General features: G+C 39.0%; 2 protein-coding genes across 4 annotated transcripts in view; one reads left to right on the top strand and one right to left on the bottom strand.

Annotated features, from left to right (window-relative positions):
* slc38a8a (solute carrier family 38 member 8a) overlaps nucleotides 1-20640 on the bottom strand; it is a 124885-nt gene that overhangs the window by 39970 nt on the left and 64275 nt on the right. The gene's annotated exons all lie outside the window — the stretch shown is intronic.
* Nucleotides 1-20640, top strand: part of necab2 (N-terminal EF-hand calcium binding protein 2) — a 360801-nt gene that overhangs the window by 324617 nt on the left and 15544 nt on the right. For all 3 annotated transcript variants that reach the window (XM_061969871.2, XM_061969869.2, XM_061969872.2), the window contains 3 exons: nucleotides 5457-5569; nucleotides 18305-18382; nucleotides 18792-18883. In XM_061969871.2, coding sequence (XP_061825855.1) covers nucleotides 5457-5569; nucleotides 18305-18382; nucleotides 18792-18883 — 283 coding nt within the window. The remainder of the gene's footprint in view (nucleotides 1-5456; nucleotides 5570-18304; nucleotides 18383-18791; nucleotides 18884-20640) is intronic.

Genomic DNA, 20640 nt, shown 5'->3' with positions numbered 1-20640 from the left:
GTGGTATTTTAGGCTTCATAATGCGCCACACATTTTCAATGGGAGACAGGTCTGGACTACAGGCAGGCCAGTCTAGTACCCGCACTCTTTTACTATGAAGCCACGTTGATGTAACACGTGGCTTGGCATTGTCTTGCTGAAATAAGCAGGGGCGTCCATAACGTTGCTTGGATGGCAACATATGTTGCTCCAAAACCTGTATGTACCTTTCAGCATTAATGGCGCCTTCACAGATGTGTAAGTTACCCATGTCTTGGGCACGAATACACCCCCATACCATCACAGATGCTGGCTTTTCAACTTTACGCCTATAACAATCCGGATAGTTCTTTTCCTCTTTGGTCCGGAGGACACGACGTCCACAGTTTCCAAAAACAATTTGAAATGTGGACTCGTCAGACCACAGAACACTTTTCCACTTTGTATCAGTCCATCTCAGATGAGCTCAGGCCCAGCGAAGCCGACGGCGTTTCTGGGTGTTGTTGATAAACGGTTTTCGCCTTGCATAGGAGAGTTTTAACTTGCACTTACAGATGTAGCGACCGACAGTGGGTTTCTGAAGTGTTCCTGAGCCCATGTGGTGATATCCTTTACACACTGATGTCGCTTGTTGATGCAGTACAGCCTGAGGGATCGAACGTCACAAGTTTAGCTGCTTACGTGCAGTGATTTCTCCAGATTCTCTGAACCCTTTGATGATATTACGGACCGTAGATGGTGAAATCCCTAAATTCCTTGCAATAGCTGGTTGAGAAAGGTTTTTCTTAAACTGTTCAACAATTTGCTCACGCATTTGTTGACAAAGTGGTGACCCTCGCCCCATCCTTGTTTGTGAATGACTGAGCATTTCATGGAATCTACTTTTATACCAAATCATGGCACCCACCTGTTCCCAATTTGCCTGTTCACCTGTGGGATGTTCCAAATAAGTGTTTGATGAGCATTCCTCAACTTTATCAGTATTTATTGCCACCTTTCCCAACTTCTTTGTCACGTGTTGCTGGCATCAAATTCTAAAGTTAATGATTATTTGCAAAAAAAAAAAAATGTTTATCAGTTTGAACATCAAATATCTTGTCTTTGTAGTGCATTCAATTGAATATGGGTTGAAAATGATTTGCAAATCATTGTATTCCGTTTATATTTACGTCTAACACAATTTCCCAACTCATATGGAAACAGGGTTTGTATTTGTGCAAATCATACCTGATCTACTCAATGCCTTGTGGCTTTCTGATTTGAATAACTGAGAGATTTCTCTTGGGACGCCTATGGATCAGCAGGGAAAGGCCTAGTGTTGTCAAGAGAAGTAAAATAATGCTAAAAGAAATGTATTTATAAAATCATGCGTCAACAAGGTTTGGGTTAGGGGGTAATAACTGGAAAATTGTGCACAGAAAATGAGGAATGGGGGTTCCAAGAAGTGGAATATTGCGGCGCTTTTTGAGGTGTCAAGAAGTGGGGCAAGAGTGAAGGCTTGAGGAAACGACACAATGAGGGAGTGCATGGAAGATGAGGGTGAGAGCAAAATGAAATGTGAGATGAAGACCTCTCTGTGAGAATGTCTTAGTTTCCATGGTGACGCTAGACTTATCCCCTCCCCACTAGACACATTGTTCTGCTGGTTTTTAAACTGTGCCCCCACTAACACATTAGGAGCCTGCATGGATTGCTCATCTTCCACTCTTTGCCACGCATCATTCATTATTGCAATGACGCGTTTGAAAAATATTTTGTCACAGGAAAGCCGGAAATATAAATCTATTTAATCCGCCACAACTTTAACAGGTAACATGCCTTTTAAAAAGAGAAACACAATTTTGGACAAGAAGCACTGTTTACCATTGCATGTACTACAAATAACTGTGGTTGTTTTATGTAATAAAGGAAGAACATGTAACAATGGATTAACTATTCATCAACCCCGAAAGGGACAAGCGGTAGTAAATGGATGGATGGATGGATGCTCAAACGGCCCTGTTACAAATACTACTTCAATCGAAAGTGAAAATGCTCATAACACAAGATATGCTCGCAACTTAACGAATAACAAAAAGCTGAGAGACAGTTCGTATCTCAAATTACATGTACCGTATTTTCCGAACCATAGGGTGCACCGGATTATAAGGCGCACTGCCTTATGAATGGTGTATTTTTAATCTCTGTTCATATATTGGGCGCACTCGTTTATAGGGCGCATTAAAGGAGTCATATTATTATATATTTTTTCTGAATGTAAAGCACTTCCTTGTGTTCTACATAACATGTAATGGTGGTTCTTTGGTCAAAATGTTGCATAGATTATGTTTTACAGATCATCTTCAAGCCGCTTTCTGACAGTCGCTTCAGGATGCGCCGTTTTGTGGGCGGTCTTATTTACGTGGCTCACCTTCGGCAGCGTTTTCTCAACGTCATCTTTGGTGTAGCATGCAAGGACGGGAGTGGAAGAAGTGTCAAAAGATCAAATCAATAAAGGAGCATCATCTTCTCATCCGGAAACAACAACAAGGCCGGAAATGTGTCCCGTGAAAAACCGTCCAACCGGAACTCTAATAACTAAAGTTCCTTGGGTGAATAATATAAACTCACTACACCGGTATGTTTTAGCGCTTTAATGGCGAGTTTACTGACAGATATAAGTAAGAACTTTACACTACTTTATATTAGAAATGGCAACAGCGGAGGACGAATGTCCCATAACAAGAAGATAGAGGAAAAAGAATACGTTTATCGACTACGTTGTCGGCACGGACTACAAAGGCGGACGCATGCAATTTTTCAGGATTTATGCAGATCCCAAATACAGATCAGCAGGTACCAGAAGGTAAGAAAAGTAGCTTTTGCTATTGCGAAACAAAACGCCAGATAATGTCTTACCTTATACACACACCATAATCAATTTTTTTCTACTTTTTACTTTTTAAATTCGATCTTAATTCTGTACACTGCTGCTGGAATTTAAATTTTCCTGAGGGAACTCTCCTGAAGGAATCGATAAAGTACTATCTATCTATCTATCTATCTAATACTCGTATGTTTAATGCACTGACAATCCATCAAGCGGTGCGGCTTCATAGTTTACCAAAGTCGTACTAAAACATTTTTATAGATTTTTGAGCGCCGTGTGTAATGTTCTATATTTTCAATGGAATATATAAAATGTTGGTGTTGTTTACTTGAGTCATAATGCCATCACAGCGCAAGCTACACATATCTCTTATGTTTGACTACCATCTACTGGTCACACTTATCATTACACCATGTACCAAATGTGTGACACCGTAGTCAATAATCTTCTTCTTTTTCTCTATCTTCTTGTTATGTGACATTCATCCTCCGCTGTTGCCATTTCTATTATAAAGTAGTGTAAAGTTCTTACTTATATCTGTCACTAAAATTTCCATGAAAGCGCTAAAACATACCGGTGTAGTGAGTTCATATTATTCACCCAAGGAACTTTAGTTATTAGAGTTCCGGTCGGACGGTTCTTCACGGGACACATTTCCGGTGTTGTTGTTTCTGGATGAGGAGATGCTGCTCCGTTATTGATTTAAGTAAAGTCTGAATGTCAATAAAACAGTTAGATCCATCTTTTGACACTTCTTCCACCCCCGTCCTTGCACGCTACACCGCTACAACAAAGATGACGGGGAGAAGACGCTGCCGAAGGTGAGCCACGTAAATAAGACCGCCCACGAAACGGCACATCCGGAGAGACTGTCAGAAAGTGGCTTGAAGATGATCTGTAAAACATAATGTATGCAACATTTTGACCAAAGAACCACCATTACATGTTATGTAGACCACAAGGAAGTATTTTCCATTTAGAAAAAAAAAATTATAATATGACTACTTTAATGCGCCCTATAATCCGGTGCGCCCAATATATGAAAAAAGATTAAAAATAGACCATTCATCGGCAGTGCGCCTTATAATCCGGTGTGCCCTATGGTCCGGAAAATACGGTACATGCAGGCAAAAGCATGAGGACAAGACACTTGTCTGGTCTCTAAAGCTCTACACTGAAAACGAATGTCTTCATCTTAAAAATAGGACAATGAGGTTCATCAATATTTTATCAATAAAGAGGTTAATTAACAAAGGCCTTTTTTACACTTAATTCAGCTAATTAGATCAAGAATAGATAATTAAGTTCAACTTCACCTGTCGCTTTCTAATCGCAGTGATGTGGTCAGAGTGTCTGGACGCTCAATGGACTGTAAGTGATTAGATTACAGAGGTTGATAGTTAATGTGGTGTTTCTAATTGACTGCTGGCCCGACACACTGCACAGTGTACACTATATATAGGGTGGTCACTTCCCCAGCAAGCCATTTTTCATGTCAATCCTTTTTCAGTTCATGTTGGACATCTGATAGGGTAAGGTCCAATTTAAACTCATCCATCCATAGATTGAGTAAAAAAAAAAATTAAGTACGTGAGAAGACAGATGGAGATTTAAATTATACATGTACCATATTTTCCGCACTATAAGGCACACCGGATTATAAGGCGCACCTTCAATGAATGGCCTATTTTAAAACTTTGTTCATATATAAGGCGCACCGCATTATAAGGCGCATTGAATAGACGCTACAGTAGAGGCTGGGGTTACGTTATGCATCCCGTAGTTGCGAGACCTGTTGTGGCTCAATATTGGTCCATACATAAGGTGCACTGGATTATAAGGCGCACTGTCAGCTTTTGAGAAAATTGGAGCTTTTTAGGTGCGCCTTATAGTGCGGAAAATACGGTGTGAACGGACAGATGTTTAGATGCATGTGAAACCACACATTCTGTGTGAATAGATTTACAAACGTAATGTGAACGCACAACTTAATGATTAATAATAATAATAATAATACCTGGGATTTATATAGCGCTTTTCTAAGTACCCAAAGTCGCTTTACATGTAGAACCCATCATTCATTCACACCTGGTGGTGGTAAGCTACTTTCATAGCCACAGCTGCCCTGGGGTAGACTGACGGAAGCGTGGCTGCAATTTGCGCCAACGGCCCCTCCGACCACCACCTATCATTCATCATTCAATTCACCGGTGTGAGTGAGGGTGAAGTGTGCCGCCCAAGGACACAACAGCAGCGATTTTTGGATGGTAAGAGGCGGGGAGCGAACCTGCAACCCTCAGGTTTCTGGCATGGACAGAAATAGTGATCGATTTCAGACATGGGGAAACAAAGAAGACGACATATAATGTATGTTTTAACGGTTATGGAAGATAGACGGCATTGACAATAGTGTAGTCCAGGTTTGGGGAATTAAATGTTCATAAGTGGTTTGTAAAGCAAATAAGAATATAAATATGTTTTTACTGTGTTTGCTGAAACTAATCCTAACCTCTGATCATCTGAAATCCTGTGACCCAAACAATTGTATTCCATAAATATCTGTCTGCATGATGTAAACTAAAAACTGTTCCTGCTTTTCTTTGTGCAGTCGTTATTGCTGATCCGTCAGGAGATGGTTGTTTCCCAAAAGAAGCTCGGCGAGTTTTGCGAGGCTCTGAAGCAATACCTGAAGAATGTTTCCACTCAAAGGGACTGCTTTCAGTAAGTCTTCTCTACCCTTTTCTGCCTTTCAAGATGAACGTGTTTTTTTTCCACCAATGTAGACTTTATCTTAGTTTCTCATTGGTAATCTGTTCCAAAAGGTCAGACGAAAACCGAATCGAACAAAATCTGAAGCAATTTTTCTCATATACCGTATTTTCATTTTCCGGACCATAGAGTGCACCGGATTTTAAGCCGATGAATGGTCTATTTTCGATCTTTTTTCATGTATAGGGTGCATTAAAGAAGTCTTTTTTTTTTTTTTTTTTCTAAATGGAAAACACTTCCTTGTGGTCTACATGTAATGGTGGTTCTTTGGTCAAAATGTTGCATAGATTATGTTTTACAGATCATCTTCAGGCCGCTTTCTGATAGTCTCTTCCGGATGCGCCGTTTTTTGTGGGCAGCGTCTTCTCCCGGTCATATTTGTTGTAGCGGTGTAGCGTGCAAGGACGGGAGTGGAAGTAGTGTCAAAAGATGGAGCTAACTGTTTTAATGACATTCAGACTTTACTTAAATCAATAACTGAGCAGCATCTCTTCATTCGGAAACAACAACAAGGCCGGAAATGTGTCCCGTGAAAAACCGTTTGCTTTTGCTTTTTCATAATATTGCAAAATAAAATGCCAAATACTGCGATGAGGTGGCGACTTGTCCAGGGTGTACCCCGCCTTCTGCCCGATTGTAGCTGAGATAGGCTCCAGCGCCCCCCGCGACCCCAAAAGGGAATAAGCGGTAGAAAATGGATGGATGGATGGAAAACGCCAAGTAATGTCTTACCTTATACACACACCATAAAAATTCTCATATGTTTAATGCGCCGACAATCCATCTAGCGGTGCGGCTTCATAGCTTACCAAAGTCGTACTAAAACTTTTTAATAGATTTTTGAGCGCCGTGTGTAATGTTTAGGGCTGCAAGTAACGATTAATTTGATAATCGAATAATCTGCCGATTGTTACTTCGATTAATCGATTAATAATCGGATAAAAGAGACAAACTACAGTATTTTATTGAAAAAAAAACAGCATACTGGCACCATGTTCTTTCAACTTGCCAAATAAAACAAGGAAAATGTTACAAAAATGCACACTTTTGACACAAACTGCTATAGATAATAAAAAATTTAAGCTGATAAATATATCGATAAAAACAGAGCCTGACAACGCATGCGCGTTTATCACAACTCTCTCGCTCTCTGTCTCTCCCACTCCCTCCGAATGCTGCTGCGCGCACAATTTGTTGTGTTTTTAACCTTCTTAACCCTGAACGTACATTGAAAATACACGCAACCCTAACTCAAAATGCCGGACATTTGAGGCATTTAAAGGGGAACATTATCACAATTTCAGAAGGGTTAAAACCATTAAAAATCAGTTCCCAGTGGCTTATTTTATTTTTCCAAGTTTTTTTCAAAATTTTACCCATCACCCAGGGATATTTCCCTAAAAAAAGCTTCAAAGTGCCTGATTTTAACCATCGTTATATACACCCGCCCATTTTCCTGTGACGTCACATAGTGATGCCAATACAAACAAACATGGCGGATAGAACAGCAAGGTATAGCGACATTAGCTCGGATTCAGACTCGGATTTCAGCGGCTTAAGCGATTCAACAGATTACGCATGTATTGAAACGGATGGTTGTAGTGTGGAGGCAGGTAGCGAAAACGAAATTGAAGAAGAAACTGAAGCTATTGAGCCATATCGGTTTGAACCGTATGCAAGCGAAACCGACGAAAACGACACGACAGCCAGCGACACGGGAGAAAGCGAGGACGAATTCGGCGATCGCCTTCTAACCAACGATTGGTATGTGTTTGTTTGGCATTTAAGGAAACTAACAACTATGAACTAGGTTTACAGCATATGAAATACATTTGGCAACAACATGCACTTTGAGAGTGCAGACAGCCCAGTTTTCATCAATTAATATATTCTGTAGACATACCCTCATCCGCTCTCTTTTCCTGAAAGCTGATCTGTCCAGTCCAGTTGGAAATGCATCTACTTTGAGTGTCGCAGGATATCCACACATTCTTGCCATCTCTGTCGTAGCATAGCTTTCGTCGGTAAAGTGTGCGGAACAAACGTCCAATTTCTTGCCACTTTCGCATCTTTGGGCCACTGGTGCAACTTGAATCCGTCCCTGTTCGTGTTGTTACACCCTACGACAACACACCGACGAGGCATGATGTCTCCAAGGTACGGAAAACAGTCGAAAAAACGGAAAATAACAGAGCTAATTTGACTCGGTGTTTGTAATGTGTTTGAGAAAATGGCGGATTGCTTCCCGATGTGACGTCACAACGTGACGTCATCGCTCCGAGAGCGAATAATAGAAAGGCGTTTAATTCGCCAAAATTCACCCATTTAGAGTTCGGAAATCGGTAAAAAAAATATATGGTCTTTTTTCTGTATATATTGACGCTTACATAAATCTGGTGATAATGTTCCCCTTTAAGAAACACCGCCCAGACAGCCCCGCAAAAGAGGACATGTCCGGTGAAAAGAGGACGTATGGTCAGGACCTAGCCCGCTGCTCATCTTCTTTTGCTAGCAGGCTAGCAGCTAACGGGCTAGGATAGACTGACCATAGGTCCTCTTTTCACCGGACATGTCCTCTTTTGCGGAGCTGTCAGGGCGGAGTTTCTTAAATGCCTCAAATGTCCGGCATTTTGAGTATTGTTTACACAACGTGCAGTACGCTACTTAATATGTCCGTGTGGAAACTCGTTCGGTACACCTCCGCACCGAACCGAAACCCCCGTACCGAAACGGTTCGATACAAATACACGTACCGTTACACCCCTATTATTTTGATTATTGTTTCTCAGCTGTTTGTAAATGTTGCAGTTTATAAATAAAGGTAAAAAAAAAAAAAAAAAAACGTAGCCTCTGCGCATGCGCATAGCATAGATCCAACGAATCGATGACTAAATTCATCGCCAACTATTTTTATAATCGATTTTAATCGATTAGTTGTTGCAACCCTAGTAATGTTCTATATTTTCAATGGAACATATAAAATGTTGGTGTTGTTTACTTGAGTCATATTGCCATCATAGTGCAGTCTACACGTATCTCTTATGTTTGACTGCCATCTACTGGTCACACTTATCATTACACCATGTACCACATAGAATTGCTTTGAGGTCGGTAAGCAAAACCAGAATTATTCCGTACAATAGGCGCACCAGGTTATAAGGCGCACTGTCGAGTTTTGAGGAAAAAAAAGGAATTTAAGTGCGCCTTATAGTCCGGAAAATACGGTAATATAACCAACTTATCAGTTTCAGACATCCAAAAATATTAACAAAAACAATTTAAATAGCTGTTGTAGTTGTACATGCATAAATGAATATGAAATACGTATAAAAGACAAATAAAAAGCATAAATGAACATTTAACAACCCTTTTACTTTATTAAGACTCATGTTGGCGAAGACGGCAAGGAGCGAAGAGGAGGATTTGCGGAGGCGTTTGTAGTTTTTAATAAGTTCTTTCTTCAATCGTGTTTATCACCTTCTTTGTCAAAGTGCTGCTTAGGCCTGCGTCAAATAATCAAAGGAGAAATGAAAATGTATGCATCGATAATGTGCCGCGTCTGTGTGTTTCTCTTCTTTGTCTCTCGCTTCCAAACAAGGTGCAAGAGGGGTCACTCTTTGCATTGCTTTCAGCGCCTGAGCGTGTTTGTTTGATAGCAGAATTAAATGAACAGAGTAAACCCTCTTTTCAGTCATCCACAAGCTCCACAAAGTAACACAAGTTAGGAGGAAAAACTAAGCCAGACTTCCTGTGTGGGAATATTTCATCTACAAACCCTGTTTCCATATGAGTTGGGAAATTGTGTTACATGTAAATATAAACGGAATACAATGATTTGCAAATCATTTTCAACCCATATTCAGTTGAATATGCTACAAAGACAACATATTTGATGTTCAAACTAATAAACATTTTTTTTTGCAAATAATCATTAACTTTAGAATTTGATGCCAGCAACAAAGAAGTTGGGAAAGGTGGCAATAAATACTGATAAAGTTGAGGAATGCTCATCAAACACTTATTTGGAACATCCCACAGGTGAACAGGCAAATTGGGAACAGGTGGGTGCCATGATTGGGTATAAAAGTAGATTCCATGAAATGCTCAGTCATTCACAAACAAGGATGGGGCGAGGGTCACCACTTTTGTAACACATGCCAAGCCATGTGTTACATCAACGTGCCTTCATAGTAAAAGAGTGCGGGTACTAGACTGGCCTGCTTGTAGTCCATACCTGTCTCCCATTGAAAATGTGTGGCACATTATGAAGCCTAAAATACCACAACGGAGACCCCCGGACTGTTGAACAACGTAAGCTGTACATCAAGCAAGAATGGGAAAGAATTCCACCTGAGAAGCTTAAAAAATGTCTCCTCAGTTCCCAAATGTTTACTGAGTGTTGTTAAAAGGAAAGGCCATGTAACACAGTGGTGAACATGCCCTTTCCCAACTACTTTGGCAAGTGTTGCAGCCATGAAATTCTAAGTGAATAATTATTTGCAAAAAAAAAATAAAGTTTATGAGTTTGAACATCAAATATGTTGTCTTTGTAGTGCATTCAACTGAATATGGGTTGAAAAAGATTTGCAAATCATTGTATTCCGTTTATATTTACATCTAACACAATTTCCCAACTCATATGGAAACGGGGCTTGTATAAACCGAATCAGTAAGATGAGCCCATCAGCACAGACAAACAAGCCAGCATACCCAATTTGTTGCAAAGTGATGGTAACAAAAGAAAAAAACAACAACGAAACAAACCACCTGACCCAATTGGATGGGGTACTTAAAGATGTTAAATATTTATTGAAGGGCATTTTTTGCTAACACAGACTGTATGTTATTTGTATGTTTGTTTACTTATTTAAAATAATATAAGTTATTCACTTACCTTCCATTTACAATTGTTACAACTACTAATGACAAATAAGAGTAGATTGCATTTTGAAGAGTTACTTGCATTATTAACATTATCATTATTATTATGATTACATTAGTGCTCAGTTTGAGCTAAAAAATAACGCTTACAATATTATCGTTTATCGGTAGTTTGTTGTTGGCACAAGCCTAGCGCTGGCCCTATGGTGGCTTATTTAGCAGTCGTGCTCAAAAAAAAAAAAAAAAAAAAAAGCAGAGACTGTGTCACCGATGCGTCAGATTCTTTTTCTGGGCAATTGATTCCATGGAATAATAGCAGGCAAACGGACAAGTTTGTTACACGCAATGTTTATGTTAATCGAGACTGCACAACAAATGGGGCAAGATTTTGGTGGAAATTTTCGTCAAACACCAAATCATACGGGAGTACAAAAACCGAGGTACTTTTGTACTATACGGAATATTATTACATGTATATATATATATATATATATATATATATATATTCATAATATAATTTATGTATAATATAATATTAAATATTATATTATATATTTTAATTTCCCCTCTAGGATTAATAAAGTATTTCTGATTCTGATTCTGATATTACATGCAAAACAGTGTTGGCGTTAACAGCGTTTTTGTGTCTTTTTACCCATTGAAATCAGAAAGGACGCGAAAATCTGGAAGTCCCCCGGACGCAGATTTTTAAAATTTTTTTACCGATTATCGCTTTCCGCTGGTGTTTTGTTTTGTTTATATTTGCCGGGTAAAATGATTAATTATTAATTATTGGTCGACTTTTAAATAATGCACTTTCCGGTATAATTTCTTAAATTTTGATTCGCCAAAAGTTTTATCGATCACAAATACTGCATTTCCGTTATTAGGATTTCCGAGGTGTTATTGTTTTGGTCATGGTGAGCAATTAACCCAAGAAGCGAAGGAGACACTTTTCAGCAAATGGCTCACTTATGACGATGGAAAGATGTTTTGCACGCCATGTAAAACGGGCTAAGAAAAAGAACACCTTTACGACCAGGTGCACTGATTTTCAAAGATCCAGCCTCACTAGGCGCCAAGAAACACCCTCCAATTTGGCTCCCTACAATTCCGCTCTTTGGTCGGAATGACGAGGCTGTCGATTTGTTCCAACTCTTTATTTATGTTTTCCACAAAGCCAAGCGGACATCCACCATGCTATTAACACTCCTGAACATGCTAGCGCTCCCTCTCTTAACTCGCCCACTCACTTACACACATCACTCACCCCACATACCGCCATTCTTAAAGGGGAACACACAGCTTATGGCCATCACCAAGCCAGAGATTAAATGCTAGAGGCATTGAGTGCCACTCTATTAAATGACAAAGTGTAGATGTGGTGGTTTTTAAAGGACTGATGATCTACATCAGCATTTTTCAACCACTGTGCCGCGGCACACTAGTGTGCCGTGAGATACAGTCTGGTGTGCCGTGGGAGATTATGTAATTTCACATATTTGGGTTAAAAATATTTTTTGCCAACCACTAATTATAATCTGCAAATTATGTGCCGATGTTGTGTGTCGGTGCTGTCTAGAGCTCGGCAGCGTAACCGTGTAATACTCTTCCATATCAGTAGGTGGGAGCCGGTAACTAATTGCTTTGTAGATGTCGGGAACACGTTGTGTGAGACGACAAGGGTTTGTCGTCGTATCTAATGCTTAAACCAAAAATAAACAAAAGGTGAGTGCCCCTAAGATAAGGCATTGTAGCTTAGGGAAGGCTATGCAGAACGAAACTAAAACCTAACTGGCTACAAAGTAAACAAAAACAGAATGCTGGACGACAGCAAAGACTTACTGTGGAGCAAAGACGGCGTCCACAAAGTACATCCGAACATGACATGACAATCAACGATGTTCCCACAAAGAAGGATAAAAACAACTGAAATATTCTAGATTGCTAAAACAAAGTAGAGATGCGGGAAATATCGCTCAAAGGAAGATATGAAACTGCTACAGGAAAATACCAAAAAAATAGGAGCGTAAGACAAGAACTAAAACACTACACACAGGAAAAGAGCAAAAAATACAAAATAAGTCATGGCGTGATGTGACAGGTGGTGACAGTACACCTACTTTGAGACAAGAGCTATAGTGATGCTTGGTTGGTTATGGTTTAAAGTCATATCCAACAATTGCGACAACGACTTTTTACTGTCAACTGAGTTTCGCTCCGCATTTTTTCAACGCAAAAAATGTGCCTTGGCTCAAAAAAGGTTGAAAAACACTGCTCTACATACAATAATCAATTACATTTGTCATATGCACGTATGCTCTGGCACACCATTCTCATAATTTCATGACCGAAGCAAAACTCTTTTTACACTTTTATACTGAAATAAATACACCTACAACTTATTATAGAAAAAATACCGACAGCAGTAAAGTTTAGATCTATGAAGGAAAGAAGAAAGTGAATGAATGTTTATAACTGAATACATTTACATATGCATAAAAATGTGTTTTCTTTTGTACTATTCTTTTTTTATGAATTAAGTTAACTTTTATTGACAACTTTTTCCAAAACACAATATAGAATGTGAGATATAACAGGATAATGCATACATTTATCATTTGTTTTCAAAACGCTTGCAAAAAAGTGGGACCCCAAACATTTACTGTGGGACCCCCTTTTTATGACTTGATGGTGTCCCTTGGACCACATTTTGAAAATTCCTAGCGCCAACACTAGCATACAGCATGCACTTGATTACAAATTAGTCACAAGGTCTGATTTTGACTCAACAATGTTCAAATGTATATAGAGAGCATTACAATTACACATTTAATGCTATCACCAACCCAACTTCTTAGTTATGTTCCAGTTTCATAGCCATCTGTGGACAATTTAAATAAGCTGTTTTTGTTGTGGTGTGCAATCAAGGAATTTGAGAAAAAAAGGAATTAAACATATCCCAGATATGAACATGCAGGTTTCATTTTAATTGACTGTATACTGTGTAGTCACTCGCTAATTTAAATATGTACAATTACATTATACCACTGCGCTTGCCTGCACATTGCATGTCAGCACAGTGATGCACGACAACTTGTTTTAAGTCCGGCATGAATTTTGAATGTAGTAAAATTGCAAAATTAGCAGCATCAGCGCTTTTCACATAATAGGTTCAGGCACCAGTGACCAATGTTCCCTCTAATTTTTAAAGTTTGTGAGCAAACGCATTAACTCCCTGAGCCTTCAGTGGAGCACATGTGAGCAACATCAGACGTGCACACTGTGGCCACACCAGCGTCACACCTGTCCCAAACCTCACATCATAACAATTTAAATGTTTTATTAAAATAATTTTCTGATATAAGTGATTTTGCCCTCTTCCAATGACAATAACAAAAAAACATGTTTTTCATGACCTATGTCAGGGGTCGGGAACCTTTTTGGCTGAGAGAGCCATGAAAGCCAAATATTTTAAAATATATTTCCGTGAGAGCCATATAATATGTTTTAACACTGAATACATACATTTCTTTTTTTTTGTTTTGAAAATGTAATTTTGTTTATAGATTATATGCAATCTGTTGTGTTCCAAAATTTTCTTTTTTTTTTTCTCTCAGTGTACTTGAATGAAGGTGTGTGTTGCTGGACCCGACTTGGACATTATCTGGACTGGACCTGGTTTTAAAAAAAAAAAACTTTAAACGAAGCTAATTTCATTTACAACCAGGTCTGGTGAAGATAAGGTCCTTTCTTTTATTTATTTATTTTTTTATATATAAGATAAATAAATATTTTCTTGGATAAAAGGGAAAGTAAAACAATATAAAAATAATTACATGAGGGAGAAAAAAAAAAAAGGAAAAAAAAGTAATTAAATGAAAATGTTAGTGGACCAACAGCACAAATAATCAAGTGTGCTTCAGGGACTGTGTTGTGTCCCTTGCAGAAGTGTTGTCCATGTTGTGGAAACCAGAATATTGATAGCAGAAAGAAACAACCCCTTTTGTGTGAGTGGGTGTGTATGAGTGTGAATGGGGGAGGGAGGGGTTTTTTTTTGGGTTGATGCACTAGTTGAAAGTGTATCGTGTGTTTTTTTCTATGATGACGATTTAATTAAAAAAAACAAAAAAACAAAAACACTGCATACAACTAAGTGCGTGCATTTCTAAGTGAGACCAACATTTTTAGAGTATAACAAGTCTCTTATTATTTTTATTAACATTATTATTCTGAAGCTAACCAATAGTAAATCAAATACTTCTTCCCATTAATGCGACTTCTTGAACAGGTGCTGTCACGTTCAAACACTGTTGACATCTATTAAACAAGACAAGAAGCAAGGAATTAAACAGAGACATAATTAAATTTGGCTCAGTTGAGGAGAGACACGTAGACACTGTACCCTTGCACAGTGTCGTCCCACGCCCCTGACGAAAGATTGTACGCCTCCTCTTTTATTTGGACATTCCCTGATTACATGGCAACAGCTGTTTGTAAGGGACGGGGGTCATAAACAGTCATCGCCTTAGGATACAGAACAGTTCAAAGAAAAGGTCGTAAACAGTTCACAGAAAAGGTCGTAAACAGTTCAAAGAAGAGGTTCCTAGAGGGGAGTCAGGTCCTGCTTCCTCTTTGCTTTGTAGATCTCGGGTCAAAACAATATATTTCTGTTGATTACAATACATCAAAGAAACAGAACACCTTCATGTTGCTTCCCATCCTACACAGTGGAGTTTTACAAGCCTTCTTCTTGGTAGGTTGAAAGACAGCTTTTGTCTTCTCGCCGGGAACTCATGGCAACACAGAGGTTTGTGATAACTTAGTTACAATTATTCTGACAGGTGCGGTAGAAAATGATGAAGGATGGATGGATTGAGAATGTATTATATTTTGAATGTTATTTTTAACACTGTGATTACCAGCGGAATTATTCATTACTTATCGTGTTAAGCAATGTCAGCTAAGATTGATCTGAGAGCCAGATGCAGTCATCAAAAGAGCCACATCTGGCTCCAGAGCCATAGGTTCCCTACCCTTGACCTATGTGCTAGTATTGTATGTCTGGCTGCGGGTCCTGCCTTTAAAAGAAATGTTACCCCTTTCAGAGATAAAAATTTAGTTCCTGTAACTTTCTGTCTGTAAAATACATCTTTTTATTAGCATTTATGAAATCTAGTGACAATATTTCATGAATAATATCCTTAGATTAACATTCTTAATAAATGGCAGTAAAATAAGCACGCATCTGATTGTGGAGTCAGAGTGTTACAACCTGGCATTTACACACTGTGTGGCGTTGGGGTTGTCCGACTTTTTGTGTGGCCATAAACGCAGCACTGGCTAAGTGCCATGAGTGCGTGTGTTGGTGCAGGTGAGACCGAGTGAGCGGCTTCTGTTGAAACGACGGATGACAAAGTTGGTTTAAGCCTGTTTTTTATGGCAGAAAATTACCAGTTTTTATAGATAAAAGTTTTTTTTACTCATGTTTTTGGTGTGGTTATAAACAGTTTTGCTCAATAAAGTGATTGATGGAATTCCTGTCCGTAAAGTGTCACGACAGACGATAATTGAACTGTGTTGACAAAGATTGTTTTATTCATTGGGGCCACTCTTGTTGTCACCTGTCACTCATAGAGTTGCATTGCAAAATCATACAGAATAAATTGTAATGTGTTTATTTTGTTTAAAGTTCAGATGGGATTTTTGATTTTCTGTGCGGCAATAATTTGCTGTGCGCAGAGGACGTGTGAGCAGTGTGCAATTAAGGGAACGTTGTCAGTGGCCCCAACTCATGCCAGAATTCAGTAAAATTGCAGAGCCAACAAATGACAACTCATAAAAAAGTCCAAGAGGGTATGAACATTAAATATGTAACATCACATGCATGACTTCAGATGACATCAGCGCTAAACAAACAAAAAAAGCCAAATGATTTGAAGTATTACGCAATAAGAAGTGTTGTGTCATGTACAGCAAATGAAACGGACAAGAAAACATAATACCACTAAAATAATATCATAAGATATATAATAATATAGGAATAAAGTTATGATTTAGTTAAGTGAAGAAGTATATACCTGCGCTAACACAAAATGTGTGAGACTGGAGCTGCTGACTGGTGGGATCTCCTTTTTCTGGGAGTTCCAAATCATTAAAATGACCATTTGTTATGATATGACTTTCTCAAAAAACACTATCGTATTTTGCAGACTATAAGGCGCACTTAAAATCATTTTTTTCCCCTCCAAACTCGACAGTGCGCCTTATAACCTAGTGCGCCTAATGTATGGAATAATTCTGGTTTTGCTTACCGACCTCAAAGCTATTTTATTTGGTACATGGTGAAATGATAAGTGTGACCAGTAGATAGATGGCAGTCACACATAAGAGATACGTGTAGGGGCGGTATAGCTCGGTTGGTAGAGCGGCCGTGCCAGCAACTTGAGGGTTGCAAGTTCGATCCCCGCTTCCGCCATCCTAGTCACTGCCGTTGTGTCCTTGGGCAAGACACTTAACCCACCTGCTCCCAGTGCCACCCACACTGGTTTAAATGTAACTTAGATATTGGGTTTCACAATGTAAAGCGCTTTGAGTCACTTGAGAAAAAGCGCTATATAAATGTAATTCACTTCACTTCACACTAGACTGCAATATGACTCAAGTAAACAACACCAACATTGTATATGTTCCATTGAAAATATAGAACATTACACACGGCGCTCAAAAATCTATCAAAATGTTTTAGTACGACTTTGGTAAGCTATGAAGCTGCACCGCTTGATGGATTGTACTGTGCTTCAACATACGAGTATTATTATGGTGTATGTACAATTTAAGACATATTATCTGGCGTTTTGTTTCGTAATATTATTAGCATCTTTTCTCACCTTCTGGCATCTGCTGATCTGTATTTGGGATCTACATAAATCCTGAAAAATTGCACGCATCTGCCTTTGTAGTCCGTGTACCGTAGTCGATAAGCTTCTTCTTTTTTTCTATCTTCTTGTTATGTGACATTCATCATCCTCCACTGTTGCCATTTCTAATATAAAGTAGTGTAAAGTTCTTACTTATCTCTGTCAGTAAACTCGCCATGAAAGCGCTAAAACATACCGGTGTAGTGAGTTTACATTATTCACCCAAGGAACTTTAGTTATTAGAGTTCTGGTCGGACGGTTTTTCACGGGACACATTTCCGGTGTTGTTTCCGGATGAGGAGATGCTGCTCCGTTATTGATTTAAGTAAAGTCTGAATGTCATTAAAACAGTTAGCTCCATCTTTTGACACTTTTTCCACCCCCGTCCTTGCACGCTACACCGCTACAACAAAGATGAAGGGGAGAAGACGCTGCCGAAGGTGAGCCACGTAAATAAGACCGCCCACAAAAGCGACTGACAGAAAGCGGCTTGAAGATGATCTGTAAAACATAATTTATGCAACATTTTGACCAAAGAACCACCATTACATGTTATGTAGACCACAAGGAAGTGGTTTCCATTTAGAAAAAAATAATAATAATACGACTCCTTTAATGCGCCCTATAATACGGTGCGCCTTATATATGAAAAGATTGAAAATAGACCATTCATCAGCAGTGCGCCTTATGATACGGTACTTTAATATCTAAGGATCGGAATTTTGGTTATGCCACTCATCACTTCTACTATGTTCATATTGCTTTCTTCCTCTGTGATTCTCCTACGACTATTTTGTCATAATAGTTGTTTTTAATCCACAATACAAGTATACCCCCTCTCTCTCCTTCTCTGTTTTTTTACTATTCTCTTCCACCTTTGCTGCAGTGTGACTGCGGTGCGTCTACCAGATGGTTTGTCCTTTGTGGTCTATGAGTTCTGGGATGGAGAGGAGGAGTGGAAAAGGTAGGATTTTAATGTTTTCATTCATGTTTATTAGTAGTAGTAAGTATCAATGCTACATTGTACTAAGAAGCCACGTTTCAGTTAAGATAGCCTTATTGCACTCATTCTTGCACTTTGCTCTTTCACTCCACTACATTGACTGGATAATGCAAAACACTTTTATTTATTGCATCCCTATTCAATTAGCAATCATGCCTGCTTTATAATGGCTGCAGCACTTGAGGCTGCAGATGCCTGCTGCTTCGAGTTTCTGCTCTGCTGCTCATATACAGTACCAGATACTCACTGCTATAAATATTTCAACTCTTGCATACGGTCGTATTTTGCAGGCTGAGGCTGAGTGTGTGAGTAGCTGGATGTAGCGAATGTGCCATTTCAACCACAATCTGGCCACTGTGTTTGTTCCCAGGCACCTCCAGTCAGGCCCCAACAAAGCCTTTCAGCATGTGAAAGTGGACACGCTGTGCCAGCCAGAGACCATTTCCTCTGTGGCCGTGCCAGGTTAGAACTGGATAATTACCATAGTAATCAATTGCTGTTAAGAATGAAGACTTGAATCAGGTCACAGAGCAGCTTAAGTACCGTATTTTTCGGACTATAAGTCGCAGTTTTTTTCATAGTTTGGCCGGACTCCAGTGCGACTTATATATGTTTGTTTTTTTTATTATTATGCATTTTTGGCAGGTGTGACTTATACTCTGGAGCGACTTATACTCCGAAAAATACGGTATATGTTTTTATTCTAAATGTATGACGTTCTATAAACAGTATTTAACAGTTGTCTATTTGTGTATTTCAAATTGTATGTGTAAAAATATGTAAACCTCTTGTTGGTAATGCTCTTAATATTGTGTTCAGTTACCTATAATTTTGTTCAACAAGTTAAGACGAAATGTGTTTTTTGAACTTACAAAAGCAAAACCGCCTTTCACTGAAAAAAGTTAACTATGTGAAGCAACATATTTTTTTCACGAGTACTCATTTTATTGTGAAATGTTTGTCATATTTTCCCGACTTGGTTAATGATGTAATCGATCATGATCGACAAGTGCTAGTGGCATTTTTCTGGTTCTATTATTGCTGTTTGCCCACTTGAATGTGTCACAACATGGACACAAAGTCACATATTTGTCAAAGGGCAGTGGGGATGTGTAGTAGATCCTTGTTATTGTTAAGACACTCACAATAGAATAAAAACGTTAATAATGGGGAAACCCATAAGAAGTAGAGATGTCCGATAATGGCTTTTTTGCCGATATCCGATATTCCGATATTGTCCAACTTGTAATTACCGATTCCAACATCAACCGATACCGATATATACAGTTGTGGAATTAACACATTATTATGCCTAATTTTGTTGTGATGCCCCGCTGGATGCATTAAACAATGTAACAAGGTTTTCCAAAGTAAGAGAACAACTTCAACTCAAGTTATGGAAAAAAGTGCCAACATGGCACTGCCATATTTATTATTAAAGTCACAAAGTGCATTCCTATTTTTAACATGCCTCAAAACAGCAGCTTGGAATTTGGGACATGCTCTCCCTGAGATAATCCTGATACCCACTACAACTATGGGAAATACTATACTTTGACTTTCACAAAGTGCATTATTTTTGTATTTTTTTTAAACATGCCTCAAAACAACAGCTACAAAAACAATGAAGGCACACAGCTTCAGTCCAGAGTATATATATATATGTAAAGTAAACAATAACATAGTCCACCTTTAGTGCAAGACTGCCTGGCATACTGTATAACAGGGAATATAAACTGGGCTCAATCTGCCCTGCTCTAACGTATTTGTATGAGTAACAACAATGTGCTGCAAGCTAGTGGTGAGTGCTTGAAGTGGCCTAGCAGTCAGTCAGAGCTTCTGAAATGCTGCGTTGAGACAGGGCATCTTGTTCAATGCAAGCTGCAAAGTGTGCGCCATGCAGGGCAGACTAGTTATACCAAACTCCACTCTCGGCGGAGTCTTTAAGCGACAACTGTGTGGTACTACTTTTTTTTTCGGTGTTTGTTTTCATCCATCTTCCGCTTGTATTCATCGTGTATCTCCTTATGATTCTTGAAGAGGTGGGAGATCAAATTGCTCGTATTAAAGGAAGACGTCTTGGTTCCTCCTCGCATAACCAACTTTTTGCAGTCATTGCAAATTGCCAGTTTCTTATCCGTCAGACACACTTTAAAATAATCCCAAACCATATACATAGTGTCGTTAGTCAGTCATTAAGCAAGCTCGCTTGTTAGCCA

Source organism: Nerophis lumbriciformis, linkage group LG10 (assembly GCF_033978685.3).
Source record: "Nerophis lumbriciformis linkage group LG10, RoL_Nlum_v2.1, whole genome shotgun sequence".
Lineage (NCBI taxonomy): Eukaryota > Metazoa > Chordata > Actinopteri > Syngnathiformes > Syngnathidae > Nerophis > Nerophis lumbriciformis.
The sequence above is the reverse complement of the archived record's forward strand: the minus strand, read 5'-3'. Positions and strand labels throughout refer to the sequence as shown.